The 14,972-nt window shown below is 43.5% G+C and overlaps 1 protein-coding gene across 1 annotated transcript in view; it reads right to left on the reverse strand.

Annotated features, from left to right (window-relative positions):
* Positions 1-1,144: 1,144 nt before the first annotated feature.
* Positions 1,145-14,972, reverse strand: part of kif21a (kinesin family member 21A) — a 47,110-nt gene continuing 33,282 nt past the window's right edge. Inside the window, 16 exon segments of the mRNA XM_029433168.1 lie at positions 1,145-3,236; positions 3,453-3,652; positions 4,438-4,608; positions 5,084-5,201; positions 5,293-5,457; positions 5,634-5,808; positions 6,211-6,347; positions 10,060-10,185; positions 10,811-11,013; positions 11,097-11,151; positions 11,731-11,788; positions 12,517-12,537; positions 13,132-13,297; positions 13,847-13,948; positions 14,060-14,254; positions 14,763-14,907. Coding sequence (XP_029289028.1) covers positions 3,146-3,236; positions 3,453-3,652; positions 4,438-4,608; positions 5,084-5,201; positions 5,293-5,457; positions 5,634-5,808; positions 6,211-6,347; positions 10,060-10,185; positions 10,811-11,013; positions 11,097-11,151; positions 11,731-11,788; positions 12,517-12,537; positions 13,132-13,297; positions 13,847-13,948; positions 14,060-14,254; positions 14,763-14,907 — 2,128 coding nt within the window. The 3' untranslated portion in view covers positions 1,145-3,145.

The following is a 14,972-nucleotide window of genomic DNA, read 5'->3' on the forward strand; positions in this document are numbered from 1 at the left end:
TGCTGCTGCCATCTTCTGGTCACTGCTTCAAACATCTGAAAGCAATACTCGTTTCCTCACTTAAATCACCATCTGCTTTACAAAAAAGTAGCTTCACCTTCAGCAAACAGGTGTGTAAGAAACAGCAACGCTGAGAAATTAGACCAGGAGATTAAAGAAATAGGAATGAAGCGCTCTCAACAGCAGGGCTTGGAGGTTGTGTGCACACGCATGATAATCGTTCTAGTCTTGTGTAAAGATTTAAGATATTGTGGGGGAACCTGAAGAGACATTTCAGGTTATGAGATCCCCAAGAACAGCAACATACTGTATCTCTGATTACTCACAGAATAAGTGGCTTAAAGAAATAACATGAATCTCTTAAAATCTATTGGTTGTTGGTAAAACAAAAGGAATTTGTTGATTTTCTCCTTGTCTACAAATAAAAAGTGAAACGAAAATAAGGGCAACACTTTATTTGCATGCAATGTTTAACACATGCTTTGTAACACAACATCATGTTGTTGTGAGCAGATATAACTGTTTATTAATGTTTTTGTCAACAACAATAACTCCTTTGGGCGATTCTGGTGTATGTATAAAGACAATAAAGTCAAAGTTGTAACCAGAGCGCAGACCTCCCCCAGGGCCATGCCCTACCTTGCTATGTTAACAAAAGAATATAATTTGTGCATCTGCTCCAAATTGTGATTGGTTCTTCCTCGGCTCCTGGTAAATCCTTCCACCAAGTTCCTTGATAATGGCGCTGGTAGTTTTCCTGTTATCCTGCTCACAAACCAACCACACTGAAAACATAACCTGCTTGCAGAGGTAATAATGATAGAAGTTTTAATTGTTAACACACTCACTCTTCAAAATGTCCTTAAAGTGTGTTATAAACCCTTTATTGAATGTTAAAATTCTGCTTATAGATGCTACAGCGGGGGACTGAGAGTGAAGTGTCACCAAAACAAGATATTAAGAGCTGAATATCCAAAAACAAGGAAATCCAACAGAGAGAAATACAAATGAGAAACTACTTTTCTTAAGAGAGTTGTAGAAAATGATAAAAATGAGACATTTAACTGGAGATATTAAAGTAACCAACCTGCATTCACATTAACAGGACTAATACGTCTTTAAATGACACAAGAAACAGAGTTGGTTGTTTTTGACAGATGGCGTTTATTCTCACCAAGGCATCTGACATTAGAATCGCTATAGAGTCCGCCATTTGGGAATGGCTACTAAAACTCCAGAGTGGGAACGCCCGGGATATGTGGAACAGGGACAGCATAACAAAGAAAAAAAAAAACTAACCGTAGGCCACTAAACACAATCCGACGCCATTGGAGGAAAAGCTGCGTCCGAAGCTTTAAAGCTCGTGCGTCTTCCCGCTGGTTCTCTCGGCTCTCGTGTGAGGCATCCGATCGGTGGTCCCACAAAACTAACATTCAGTCAGATTAATTATTTTTTAAATACATTGTTTACATACATTAGATATGTACTTGGATAATGCCTACAACTGCCGTTTCACCAAACATTCAGAAGTGACAGCACACAATCGCGACAGACACGTCAGTTACATGAGGGAGACCACGAGCGTCTCCGGGAAGGCCCCGCAAGGATCAGAACGTCAGTCGACGTGGTTACGCTCACAACACAGGCAGAGCCTGAAGGCCTCTCCTCTCCAAAAAGATACCATTACATTTATATACATACACATTGCTCGGTAGTGAGCGGACCTCACCCGGAGTCCTTGACAAGAAGCCCTCTTATAGGGTTGAGAGAAGAAGGTGAGCACACGACGTAGCAGCATGGGGGTAACACGACGACTCAGTAGTGTAGGTTCAGTGAGTGTTAACTGCAACATGTGAAGAGTGAACATACGCTTTTACATACGATGTAACGTGAACAACAAGTGTAGAATATCCTCAAACGCTGAACCTGCTCACATTTACGAAGGATTAAGTGCATCTCAAAGACTAACTGTAGGTTTCACAAGTGCTCAAAAGTTAAAAGGAATAGTCTGACATTTTTGGGAAATACGCTTTCTGCTAAAGAGTAAGACGAGAGGGTCGATACCAGCTGCAGCCAGCAGCGGTAGCATAGCTTAGCATAAAGACTGGAAGTGGGGGGAAACAGCTAGCCTGGCTCTAGCGAAGGTAATAAAATGAAGTCAATATCTTTGTCCAATCCATATAAAAACCAACGTAAAAGTAACACTTGAGTTGGGAAAAGAAGTTAAATAGTCTGGCACATAACCGCAAATTGTATTTATAACCCGTTGGTTTTTGTACATATTAAACAAACACGCTATATCATGTTAGCGTCAAACGAGCCAGGCTAGCAGTTTCCCCCTGTTCCCAGTCTTTACTGTATGCTAAGCTAACCAGATGTGGGCTGCAGCAAAATGATCGTATTTCACCAAAATGTCGAACCTTTGCTTTAGAGTGAGAGTCGCTGTACAGCGAGTTCTGTGCAGGACAGCAAAGACGACACGTTTGCACAATTTTGTCCGCTGATGATGAACAGCTGCAGAAAGTGAGGAGCACAAAAGCAGGAGAGGGAAGTTAAGGGGAACGGTGATTTGTCTTTTTCACACACATTAAAGCCACTTTTGTTATTTGGGGGGGGGGGGAGGAGCGTGGGGGGGCATTGGTTCTGCTTCGAGTGCAGAGAAAGATCTAAACAATCCCAAGAAACTGGAGAACTGGGTGGTGGAGACCAGCTGCCAACCCGTTAGCTGCTGCCACACCTTTCTCCTCCGATACTCTACGTCTATTTATTTCTAATTTAACACGGCTCCCCTCCTCCTGGTAATGTGTCTGCAGGTGTACTTTATCCTGGCACAGCGCTGAGCAGCAGCTTCTACGAGTCGTGGTCAAGTCTTAAATAAGCGTCTTGTGAGTCATGATCCACGGTGACATGTCGTCTACAGCGCACAATAACTAAAACTGATTAGCACGACGCTCTGAGCACACAGAGGCGAAGTAAATAATGATTGTGCTAGTTTCTGTGGAGATGAGATTACTTTCCTGCTGGCTCAGTCATAAAGGTTACATGGCATGGAAGGTAAGTGTTTTTAGGAGTCAGCGTTGGGCTTGAGCAGTTAAGGTCAAAGTGCAGGGCAGCAGCATCAGAAGATGCCGCGAGTGTCCTTCCATCAGTTACTGGCCACCTCGTCCGCATTGTCAACCGCCTCTGAAGTGCTGTCCAGTCCACCACGAGCCCGCCAGATCTTCACAGTCCGGTCACTGGAAGACAGGAGCATGAAACAGCACAAAACTTTGGTCAATGTTTTTATTTCTTTCTGCTCTCATTTGACATTTTCTGGCTCCTCTGCCTCTGAACTTCAAAACTGCAATAACCACGAGATAAATGTAAAGAAAAGAACAACAATCTCAAAATGTATCCTAAATCTAATCAAAGCAGGGACACGGAGAGACATGGCGTCTGGTGGTGTGACTCACTCGGAGGCGGTGAACAGATGGCTGCTGTTGGTCGAGATGCCGTTGATGGGGCTCTCGTGACCCTTCAGCTCCCCCAGAGTCCCCAGTGTGTCTGTGTGCCACAGCTTGAGCACCCCACCTCTGCAGCCGCTCAGCAGGGCCGGGGACCCGGGGACGACACCCAGCGCACAAACCCAGTCACGATGGGCGTTCGGGACTTGCTGTTGGAGAGAAGGAATACAAAGGTTTAAAGGTCTCTGAGCAGAGAACGTTTAGACCAATACAATTCATTTAAATGAGTTTTGTGTTCCAGTCTTCGGGTAAACGGTTTCTAAACCTTCCCGAGTCTGTGTTTCATGTCATATTCGATTATTTTAATGGTGGGAAAGCTTTTGAAACAGCATGTTGGCAACATTTTTTAATTTCCCGTCTTTTCCAGGCCGACATCCTTCAAGCTGCCAAGTTAAATCTCATCCTCTGACTTTACAAACACATCAGAGGAAAATAAGTTTGTTGACGCAGAAGAGCTGATCGGCTGCAGATTTATGTGATGCATAAGAAATGAGAATTATCACTTGTGAGCTCATGGAAGTCAAGTCTTTAAACGTACACTGAATGTAAAGTATTGTATTATCATGTTTATACATTTCAGTTGTTATGCACCAGACTTCCATAAAAACAAACAAACATAAGGTCTGTTCCAACGCTCAGCTCCTCAAAATTGAACTTAAAACTTTGTTTTCATCTGCTTTTTATTCAAATCTCAATTTTTAAGTTGTTTTAATGTGTTTTAGTGAAAACAACTATATTATTAGTTTATATACATACGATGCTTTTTTCTTTTATGCATATCTCAGTCTTAATATCTTTCCATGTGTTATGTAAAGCGCTTTAAATTCCCTCATTGTTCCTTCACTTAAAACCCCTAAATACTTTCATGGCATCCCTTCTCATCAGTCTCCTCGGTCCACCTTTGTCTCCATCTACCATCTCACTCGTCCCGTACCTGCAGCAGGTCTTTGCGGTCCAGGTCCCACTTCTTGATGCCGTTGTCTCGAGAGCCGCTGAAGAGGATATCCCCCTGGACCACCAGGGACTCGATGCCGTCGTAATGCGGAGGTTCAAAGTTGTGTGTGGGGCCGATGCTCCCCAGAGATCCTTCGGTCACGTCAAACAGCTGCAACAACCCGAACACTGCACGTTAGATGCGAGTTACAGACACGGTAACTTTACAGCTACAGCTGCTCTTTATCTTCAAAGAGAGTGTTCGTATATATTAGTTTTATAATACTGAAGGTAATCCTGCATTATGGAGAATAAAAGACACTTATGTAAAAAAAAAACTACAATTACGATCGATCATTGACATAAAGATTAAAATGTAAAAACAATTACAAGTAGAAGATGGGAGATTCAAGATTCTAAAATGTCAAGAAAGTATAAATTCATTATTTAATAGGAGGTGCACTAAAACTAAAAAGCAGTTTTTCCAAATTTCAGACAAGATCGTGGAACATGACGCAAGAGCCAGTCAGTCGAGTGATGAAGCAATTCATGGTCATCATCAAATGTTTAATCTCACTGGAAACACTACGAGCATGAGCCTGTGTGACTGCAGGACATAAAGAGGCGATGGATCACTGGAAACACACCTTGATGTAATGATCTTTGGACCCGGAGATCACCAGGTCTTGGTTGTTTCCAGACTGATCCACAGTCAGACACATCACCGGACCGAGGTGACCAGTAAGTTTCCCTGTGGATGCAAATCTGACAAAGAGGGAATCACACGGAACATGAGCACTAAATCCATTATGCAGTTTCACAGTGTGAAGTCTTTAAACTCAGCCCCTCTGGTTACCTTCGTAGATCCCAGACTCGGACTGAGTTGCCGGCGGCGGCGTACAGAACTGTCCCGTTTGGGTTGAGAGCGATCTGGTTGATCTGGTTCTCTCCTGCTGGGATGGTGACCGTCCGGCTGGTGTTGGACGCACACACTTCCCCGGCATTAACCTGCCCAGACGACCTGGAGACACACGGATGACACATGTAAGAATCTGCAGAGGTGTTCCCACACATGAAGAGGAAGACCGTTCAAATACTTCTTAAAGTTCATTTCGAAAGATAAAGCTGCTTCTGTCACAAGGTAACTAAAGCCAAATGACTGTGCTGAAGATAGGAGGACGGAGACGTCACACTCACGTAAGTGTTCGGATGCACTTGGCCGAGTCCCGGATGTCCCAGACTTTGATGTAGGAGGTGGAGACGGTGAAGACCAAACTGGAGCTGTAGCGGACTGACACCACGTTGTTGGGGTGACCGGCCAGGGACATTATCTCCTGACCCGTCACCAGATTCCACACCTTACAGGTCCGGTCTGCAGGAAGACACACAGGCGATCATCTCAAGCTCAGGATTAAGAGTGAAAACACAAATAATGATAACAAAGAAAGAGGCCGTTAAAGAAAACAACAACAACTCCAATCTAGTTGATTGCCAATATATTTACCTCCATTTATCATCATAAAAAGCTCCTTCACCATCAGAGCTTCACTGCATGTACAATGTCATCTCATTCCTTCGCCTCATTTATCCACCCACTGTGCATGTGACAATCTTAATTAATCCCTGTCAGCTTTTATTTGCGTCATATAAAATGATAACAGCAGAGTGTAATGAATTAGCCGTGTCGTAACAAGCAGACAAGTGAGGAATACCGATGAGAGGGAGGAATTAAGAGTGAATAGGGGAGGAAGGAGGAAGGATTGTGGGTATTAACCTTTGGATCCCGTGAAGAGAAGGTCATCAGTGCAGTCGATGCAGAGAACAGCTTTACTGTGTCCCTCCGCCACGTGGACGCACTGCAACGTCGCCGACCGGCTGCTTTTAGTGGCTGGCACCGGGCTAATGACGCCCCTGGAAAACACACGCGTAGATCACCATCAAAAGGTGCAGCCTGGACGTAAATATGTCTAGTAATCTGAGTGCAGATAGAAATGACACCCCACACAACATGCACAGCATGCAGCATCCGTGGCTGATCAGCACGACGCTGCAAATCAAAAACAGAAAAGAGGGGAGAGGAACAGTCCGAAGACAAATGAGGAGACAGAGGCACCTTTACTGTGCTGAAGAGAGAGTCCAACGATATCCCCGCAGGAGCCTTTCCAGCCCATAATAGATTAAAAACACCCAAGGAGACAAAGACAGATGATCCTTGGGAAATCGGCGGCGGCGGATCATCAGGGACCGAAGGTTCAAGAGAATCACAGAAACTCGATCACTAATTGTTTGTGTTGACAACACATTGGCATCTGATAGTGTAATTGTACAATCACTACTCTGCAGCAGTTGTAACCATCAGCACACATCAGCGGAGCAGCAGGGTGATGAGCTGATGGTGCAGCGCTGATCCAGACGTCGATATTCAGGAGTTCTCAATGAATAAGCTTTAAAAAGGCCTGTTGTGTGGAGAACACGAGGCTCGCTGGAAGGAAAGGCTAATGAACAGAGTATTGAGGGTTCAGGCTCAACAGCAGGACTAAGCTTTACAACATGACACTGTTTGGGTTTATTGTAATTCCCTATTGATCCCAGAAAGGACAAACTTTTTTAAACCACGTTAACTGTTCACGGTTAATGTGGTGGGATCAAACCACCGGGAGGATCTGATGAAATCACAACCAAGTGTTGGAATATGTGGAGGTCAAGAATCCACACCGCGTGCGTCTGCGGTTCCCTGGACAACAGAAGGTAACATTTGAGTGACTCGTGTGGCAGATAAACACAAGACGTTGCACTTGGCCGGCTCGGGGAGCGGAGGGGAAACAGAACGCAGCATGTGGTTGGACGACAGGTGGAGACGTCCTGCAGAGGAAGAGAGGATCCGATATTCCTGAGACCTGATTAGCTACTAGCTTAAAACACAAATGACTTCCTGTTCTTATTAAGTTTGTTCTGTATCAGGTACAACTTCAGGAAGAGCTCATTCCAGAGTGAGATAATGTGCTTTAAAGAAGGGGGAGTTATTTTAAGAACACAATAATGAAACTTAATGTCACTCCTGGTATCCAATGAGCACAGAGGACCATACCAGTGGTGTAGCGTGACTTTAAATATTCTCTACCTTCCATGCAGCCATTGTTTTCCGGTCGTACCAGCACCGGAGAAAAACATTTAGTTATCGTCACACGGGCCGTCTACAATCACTTCCTATTTGCAATCTAGTGCTCTGCCATTTATTTTAGGCTCCAAATTCACATTACCTTTGCTGGAAATGTCACAATGCATGCTTTCAAGTTGACATAATGATGAGAAGGGTCTGAAATCTCAGTGTGCTACAACTTATAGAAGAACTACAAACGGCAAAATGCAAAGAAACTAACACCATTTGAATCGGACACCTTCTGGCAGCTGACTTAAGTACTTGAATGCACCATAGGGAAGACAATGGTTTAGGACACTTTGTACTGACGCGATGTGCATTTATATCTATCACTAAATGACTTTGACTACAAAACAACAATCAAAATGATAACAGCTACCGTGGGAAAGCTAGTTATTATAACCAAAATCCAAATGTGTGGGTCATATCTGCATTAACAGAAGATATCGACAGTAAATTGGGAAATAAGATTTTGCTGTGCTCCCGCTCATCATCCTTCCCCGGCTCTGATCCGACTCTCTGGCAGGCTCGTGTCATTTTCACTTATCTCTGGTTCTTACTTATCCTGCAGGACGTTTGCAGAACGCCCCAGAGACCCTGTCATACGGCTAAACGCGGCGACGAGGTTACTGGGAGGAGCGGTACGGGAGAGAGGAAGTGGTGGGTTGCTCTTCAGCGTCCTGATGACTTGTGCTGTGGAGGAAGACAGCAGGGTTGCCAATTAAGCTGCAGCATAATTAAAGCGTGTGCTAAGCTGTTTACACACTACTGGCAGGAGTGTGGGAGGACTGCAGGGAGGCAGAAGGGAGACGCATATGCTTCATTCACGTCATATGGGAGCAACTGTCAACTCGACGAGGGAAGTCTTCATGCGTTCAGATTCATCCGAAGCTGCGAAGAAGACATTACTGAGGTTTCTGTTCAACGTCCTTTATTGTCCAGTCGTGGAAGTTTAGTCTCGTGGTCAGATTCATGTCTGTCTTTACGATCTGCTCTCAATGAAGGAAAACAAACCATCCTCTATATGTCCGTGCAATCAAAATGATTTATTCTGATGCATGCAAATGAATAAATCACGCTGCACTGTAACGGCGACCTCTGAGCGCAGGAAGCGAGACAAACTGAGTAGTGCAGTGTAAATCTAAGATGGTCAATGTTCCTTGCCATATGACGAGTGCAGTTAGTATACAATATAACTTGTACACACGGTCCGTGCAAAAACTATTTAGTTGCACCGCCTTTAGCTTTGAGTACGACACGCATCCGACATCGTCTCGATGAGCTTCTGCAATGTCACAACATTTATTTCCGTCCAGAGTTGCATAAATTTATCGCCAAGATCTTGTATTGATGATGAGAAAGAGGCACGAGGCGTGATGGTGCGTCACTTCACCCTGACGCGCCCGTCACTCTGGATTCATCAGACCACATGACCTTCTTGCTCCAGAGTCCGATCTTTATGCTCCCCGATTAGCCTCGCTGATGCTTTTCTTACGGCTACACAGCTGTTGACTTCCCTTCGCATTGTGCGTGTGCAAATATTCTTACTTTCACTATTACACATAGCCGAGAGTTCTGCTGTTGATTTCTTACGATATGATATTTATAAGAGTTTTCCCCCCGAGCACATTTCTTCCTGAAGACGATGGTTCACCAGGTTTTAATAATGCGTTGGACAGTTCTTAGTCGTTTCATCTCCTTAGTAGTTTTCTTTGCTTGATGCAGGCCGATAATTTGACCCTGAAACTGATTCACATCCTTCCCACGACCACAGGATCAGTCTTCCCACATGGTCGTTTAAGAAATGAGAAGCTACGCACCGCATCAGCTCGGGTTAAATAACTTGTTGCCAGCGTAAACATATTAATCACTGCAGTAATTATCCAATGGAAGCGCTCACCGATGTGCTCAGTTAAATCCAGGTGGTGACATCATCATCATCACTCTCACCGCCCGAGTGGAAGTAAATGTTGTTTCAAGGTGGCAAACAGAACATAAGATTCTCAACTAATAAAGTAATGTACCGTCTTCCAGGGTTATAGATGTTGAGACGGCACGACAGGAACTAGAAACATTTGCAACAAATTGTTTTCACGTCTCACTCACAAGAATCGACTGATCAGACGGAGAGACGGAGAGAACAGAGACTCTTCAATTAAAATGTGCATCATGAGTAGATGAGCAGCAGAAGTTGAACACTGAATTGGAGTCAGAAATACTTAAAGAGAAAACCAAGTAAGGTAGGAACAATGTGACTTTAAATTCAGCAGAGAACTCGGCAGGTCAAAGGTTATCACACCAGGCGCAGAGCGTGTTTCATTTGGTTGAGACCACATGCTTCTTCAAAGCAGGAAACCGAGAGAAGTATTAGTTGTGTGTGTGTGTGTGTGTGTGTGTGTAGAGTGGTGAAATTATTCTGCTTTCTCCGGCTTTGCAGCCACAATGTCGGCAACAAGCTCTTACTGTTTAATCTCCTTGACCTTTGCCCTGTCAGCCGCTGCGTGCGCCTTGTCAAAGGTCTTCCTGCGAGAGAGCGGGGAAGGCTCCGGTGCTCGCTTTTCCACCCCTGACGAAGTTCTGGAGCCAGAACTGATCGTTTCAGTTTCATTAAGTTATCCACAGACAACACAAAGAAACAATATACAAAAATAATGATAAAACAACAGAAGGGATGTGAAACAAACATAAAATAATGGCAACCATGAGGAGATGAGCATGCAGTCCACACAGGAACACACGTTACCTGAGATTTAAAGTCCCAACACTGTGGTGGTTCTTCGCCAAGCTCATGTTTAACTACTGAGGACACTGTGGATGTTGTGCTACACTCAAATATAATTATTTTACTTTATTTGCTGATGGATCATCGTCAGCCAAGGCTCTTTACATACAAGTCAATGTGCACTTTAAAGCAAGGACTTCCACCAGCCAGGTAAAGCAGTCTGGTTAGTATTATCGCTCTCAGTTTAACTGAATTAGAAAGGCAGATTTAGCAGGAGACAGTAATAAATCAGCCATGCACATGTTAATATTGGCTGCTCTCTACATGCCTCTATCATCCGTAGGAAGGTATGGTCATTTGATGTAAGGATGCTCATGAATAATGTGAAACAGAATTACCTAAAGCAGAGGATGTAGCAGCAACATCAAACATGCAGGAAGGAAGGAAGGAGTAACGGTCGTGTTAGTAACAGAGTGCCGGGCCTGGACTTACATGCTGCCCATTTTAGAGGAAAAGCCGGGGGAGAGAGCTGCGTAGTCCCTGACTGATGAGCCCGACGACTCCATGTCTCCTCCCCCATCTGGTGTTTCAGCTAGCGGCAGCATCGGACTGGAGAAGTCTGCGGACGGAGCGTCGGGGGCGGAGTCACTGTTTGCGTACAGCAGCTCCATCTGAGTGGTCGTCCTCCTGCGAGCCTGAAGAGCGCAGAGAAGTGGAAATGAAGTACTTGAGGAAATACTGCGGTTATAAGAGCACGAGGTTATAAACACTTTGATACCTTGTTTCTTGTTTTGGTCTCTCCACAGAGTTTCATGAGATCTGATGTCAAGGTGCTGAAGGGAATACAAGAGTTTTATATGACAGTATTAATGAACAGATTAACTTTTTGTAAAAAAACACACAGTATATATATATATATATGTAATATCTATAATAATATATATATATATATATATAAATAATATCTATATATATGTAATATCTATAAATAATATATATATAAATAATATCTATATATCTATATATATCTATATATATACATATATCTATATATAATATATATATATATATATATATATATATATATATATATATATATATATATATATATATATATATATATATATATATATATATATATATATATATATATATATATATATACATACAACAACTCCTCATATAACATAAGCATATAAGATAAATACAATAAAAATATAAAACAAGGCAACATAAAGGTAAAAAATAAAGATAATGTAACATTAACATAAAGTATAAGATAACATTAACACAATAAAACATAAAATAATGTAACATAAACACAACATAAATAATAACCCCACAGAACATAACATTAACAAACACAATAACATATAAACAGAAAATAATGTAACATAACATAACAAACGTACTTTCCGTCTGCAGAAGGACTCTGTGCAGACTCATCACTGCTGCTGTCGTCCCCATTTTCTGTGGAACGAGATCAATGAATAAGATTAAAAACTCTCTCGGCCAATGAGATGACTGCTTATGACTTTCTAAAATGGTTCTTAGCGAGTACACTTTGCCTGCGACTAAATCATTTATCACTTTGCTCACTCTCACTAACGGATGAAGCGATTTTCTTAACTTTTTATTTTATTTATTTTTTAAGATAGCTGCTCAAAATGGGTGTAGAGAAGGTGAACAGGGGGAGCAGACGAGGGAGATGTCAGCGCGGCGCCATGCTGTTTTATCGACAAACAGAAACTTGGTCCTCACTGAGCTCAATGGGATCAGACGGATGGAATAAGGCGAGAGGTCAGAGGTCAGAGAGTGGCCAGGTGGGGAAGGTTATGAAGAGACGTGTGGGGTAAAGGTAAATGTGAGACAACAAGGTGGAGGAGTGAGAGGAGTCATTAGTCCGTTGCTCCCGACGGGGTCAGCTGACCTACAGGGTCTGACAGCTAACACATCCATGTTGTATGTTCCTGTGGAAGGGTCTTGGGTTAGCAGGGTGCTAAAGCATGGAGGCTGGAGCACACGATGAGCTAGCAGGAGAAGGAGTGTATCCGGATGAGGGGAAGGGAAGGGAGAAGCCTTGGTTGCATTGCACCTCATGCACCTGTTCCATGTTACGCTTAGTTAGTTTCCAAAGTGCAAAGGGAAGGAACCATGCATTCATTACACAGATAAGAGTCTAATGTGGTTTCACTTACCGGCCGGGATGTTACCTAGCTCTGTAAAAACATGGGGGGGGGGGAAGAAAGACGGGAAAAAAAACGTGGGGGGAACAGAAAAAAAGGCAATGCACAAATCAAAAACACTGTCCCCCGAAACTCTAAAAAAATAAAATAAAGTGCAGCTGTTGTAAACAGAGCTTCCTGCTGAACAGAGGCTGCCAACAGTAACACACCGTCGTATAAATGTTGTCAGCTGTCATCAAGTGTCACACGTTTAGGACTTTGTATTCTCGTAATATCATCTTTGTACCAGAGGATGTACCAGTTGTATAATAATTAGGCCAGCTTCTATTCAGCAGAAGGCAACAGGCAGAGCATGTCAATAGGCCCAATCATGCAACTGACCAGTAACCCAGTCCACTTCCTGAAAGCCCATATGCCTCGGAGCAGACGTGGAAATGCATCTTCAGTGCCAAATTGACATTTCGCAACAGAACTGACTTGTGGAAGAGAGAAATCAGAATCCCAGTTTTACTTGACATGATATCAAGGACACTTCCAGGAGGTGGGCCGGGTTAAACCAGGGGTCTGGTCCGTGTTTTGGGTCGCCATCTTCACTTCAATCTCAACCCAAACAAACGCCGTGGTTACCTTGCAGAGCGTTCCCCAGCAGGGCGTCCAGCTCCGGGTTGAACTCGGCCTTCTCCTTCAGCATGTGAAAGAGCAGCTGGTTCTGTGTGGCGCTGGTGATCTCCGTCTGCTTCAGCCGGCCCTCCATCACCTTCACCTGAGACTCCCTCTGGGACGCCTGGAGACCCTGGAGAGGCCAGACAGCAGACGTTGTATATACGTTTTGTATAAATCAAATTCACACCCACATCTGTGAGACGTGGTACTACATGTATAACTACACATCACACACACACACACACACACACACACACACACACACACACACACACACACACACACACACACACACACACACACACACACGGTGCAGCTTTATAAACTTTCGCTGGAATAGAAATGTTACAAAAACACTTCCTATTAGTGCATAAAACATAAATATAGAATTGGAAGAAAACGTGTTTAAACACATTTAAAAATATTCTTTAAAGATTAAAGAAATATGTACAATGTCATTTATTTGTAAGAATATATTCTTTAAAAAAATATTAATGTTATTAGCAAAAATATAGCAGAATTAGAACATTTAAAATGTTAAAATGTAAAAGTGCGACTGAGTGGAGGTGAAACATCAGTGAGAGGTGTTGATATGTACCTGAGAATCTTTGTTCTAATTTGTTATGAAGCAGCCATAAGCACAAAGTACTGATTCACTCTTCTTATTATGGGATGGTACCTTGTTGATAGCCATCGACATGAAGTGATCCAACAGGAAACGAGCTTCTGTCAGGGTGCAGGAACCGATCACAGCAGAAATGTCCACTGTGTCGCCTTCCTCCTGGGAAATAACCACAACAACAAGGTGTTTGTGGCTCACACACAGAAGTTACAAACACTTCAGCTTTAGGTGGCAGGGGGGGGGGGGGATCGAGACAAGTCAGCCTCTCACCTTGGCTTCCTCCATCTGCATGATGTTGGCCTGACAGTCTGCGATGCTGTCATTGATGTAGTCGATGTTGGCCGTCAGTGCATCCACTTCCTCATTAATGGGGAGCACTGCCTTCTCTGCCTCTGGCCCCTCCCTGACCAGCCGCTCCCTCTTCCGGATGACTTTCTCTTTACGCTTGGTTAGCTCCTCTCGTTGCTATGAACACAAAACATTTTAACAGATTTTAGTCCGTGCAGTCTTTCCTAAACGTGTACATGGGAAATGTGGCAGAAGTACAGGGAGGGGGGGGGAAAGCCAAGGTCGTTTTTATCGAGTTAGAATAAAAGGATTTTATGCAAGGTTGTATTTGAGTTTTTGTTTTCCAACATGCAACAACAACATGATGTAGAAGTAGGTAAAGCCTCGTCCAAGGTCAGGCGTTGGCACGACCCCCCCCTCAGACTCTCACAGCTCTGTAGTGCCAGAGCGTTTCTATTCAGCCGACACTTTAGTGGAAAACTACCGGCAACTGCAACACAGTATATACACTTACTACACGGCTTTGTTGAATACTCGATTATCAATTAAATAAATCATAATTATCAATAAAATCCTTTATTTTCTTTACTAAGCAGCCATGTAATAAGCTCGGTAATGTATATGACTCTGCTCATTATCCTTCTTTAGTTCGGTACAGTCCAAACACGCACTGCCGTAGTTGTACCTTGAGGAGGCGGTTCATCTCGGCCTCCATGTTGGAGATGGTCATCCTCTGCATGATGACGTCAGTGATGCGGCGCTCCAGAGACAGCCATTTATTGCGTGCGATTCTGGTGGATAAAATACCGACTGTGCGCCTGTAGGAAGTCCTGCACACACACACACAAACATAAATAATGGATTTAACACTGAGCTCATGAACATGTCGCAGATG

The sequence above is a fragment of the Cottoperca gobio genome, chromosome 6, assembly GCF_900634415.1.
Source record: "Cottoperca gobio chromosome 6, fCotGob3.1, whole genome shotgun sequence".
Lineage (NCBI taxonomy): Eukaryota > Metazoa > Chordata > Actinopteri > Perciformes > Bovichtidae > Cottoperca > Cottoperca gobio.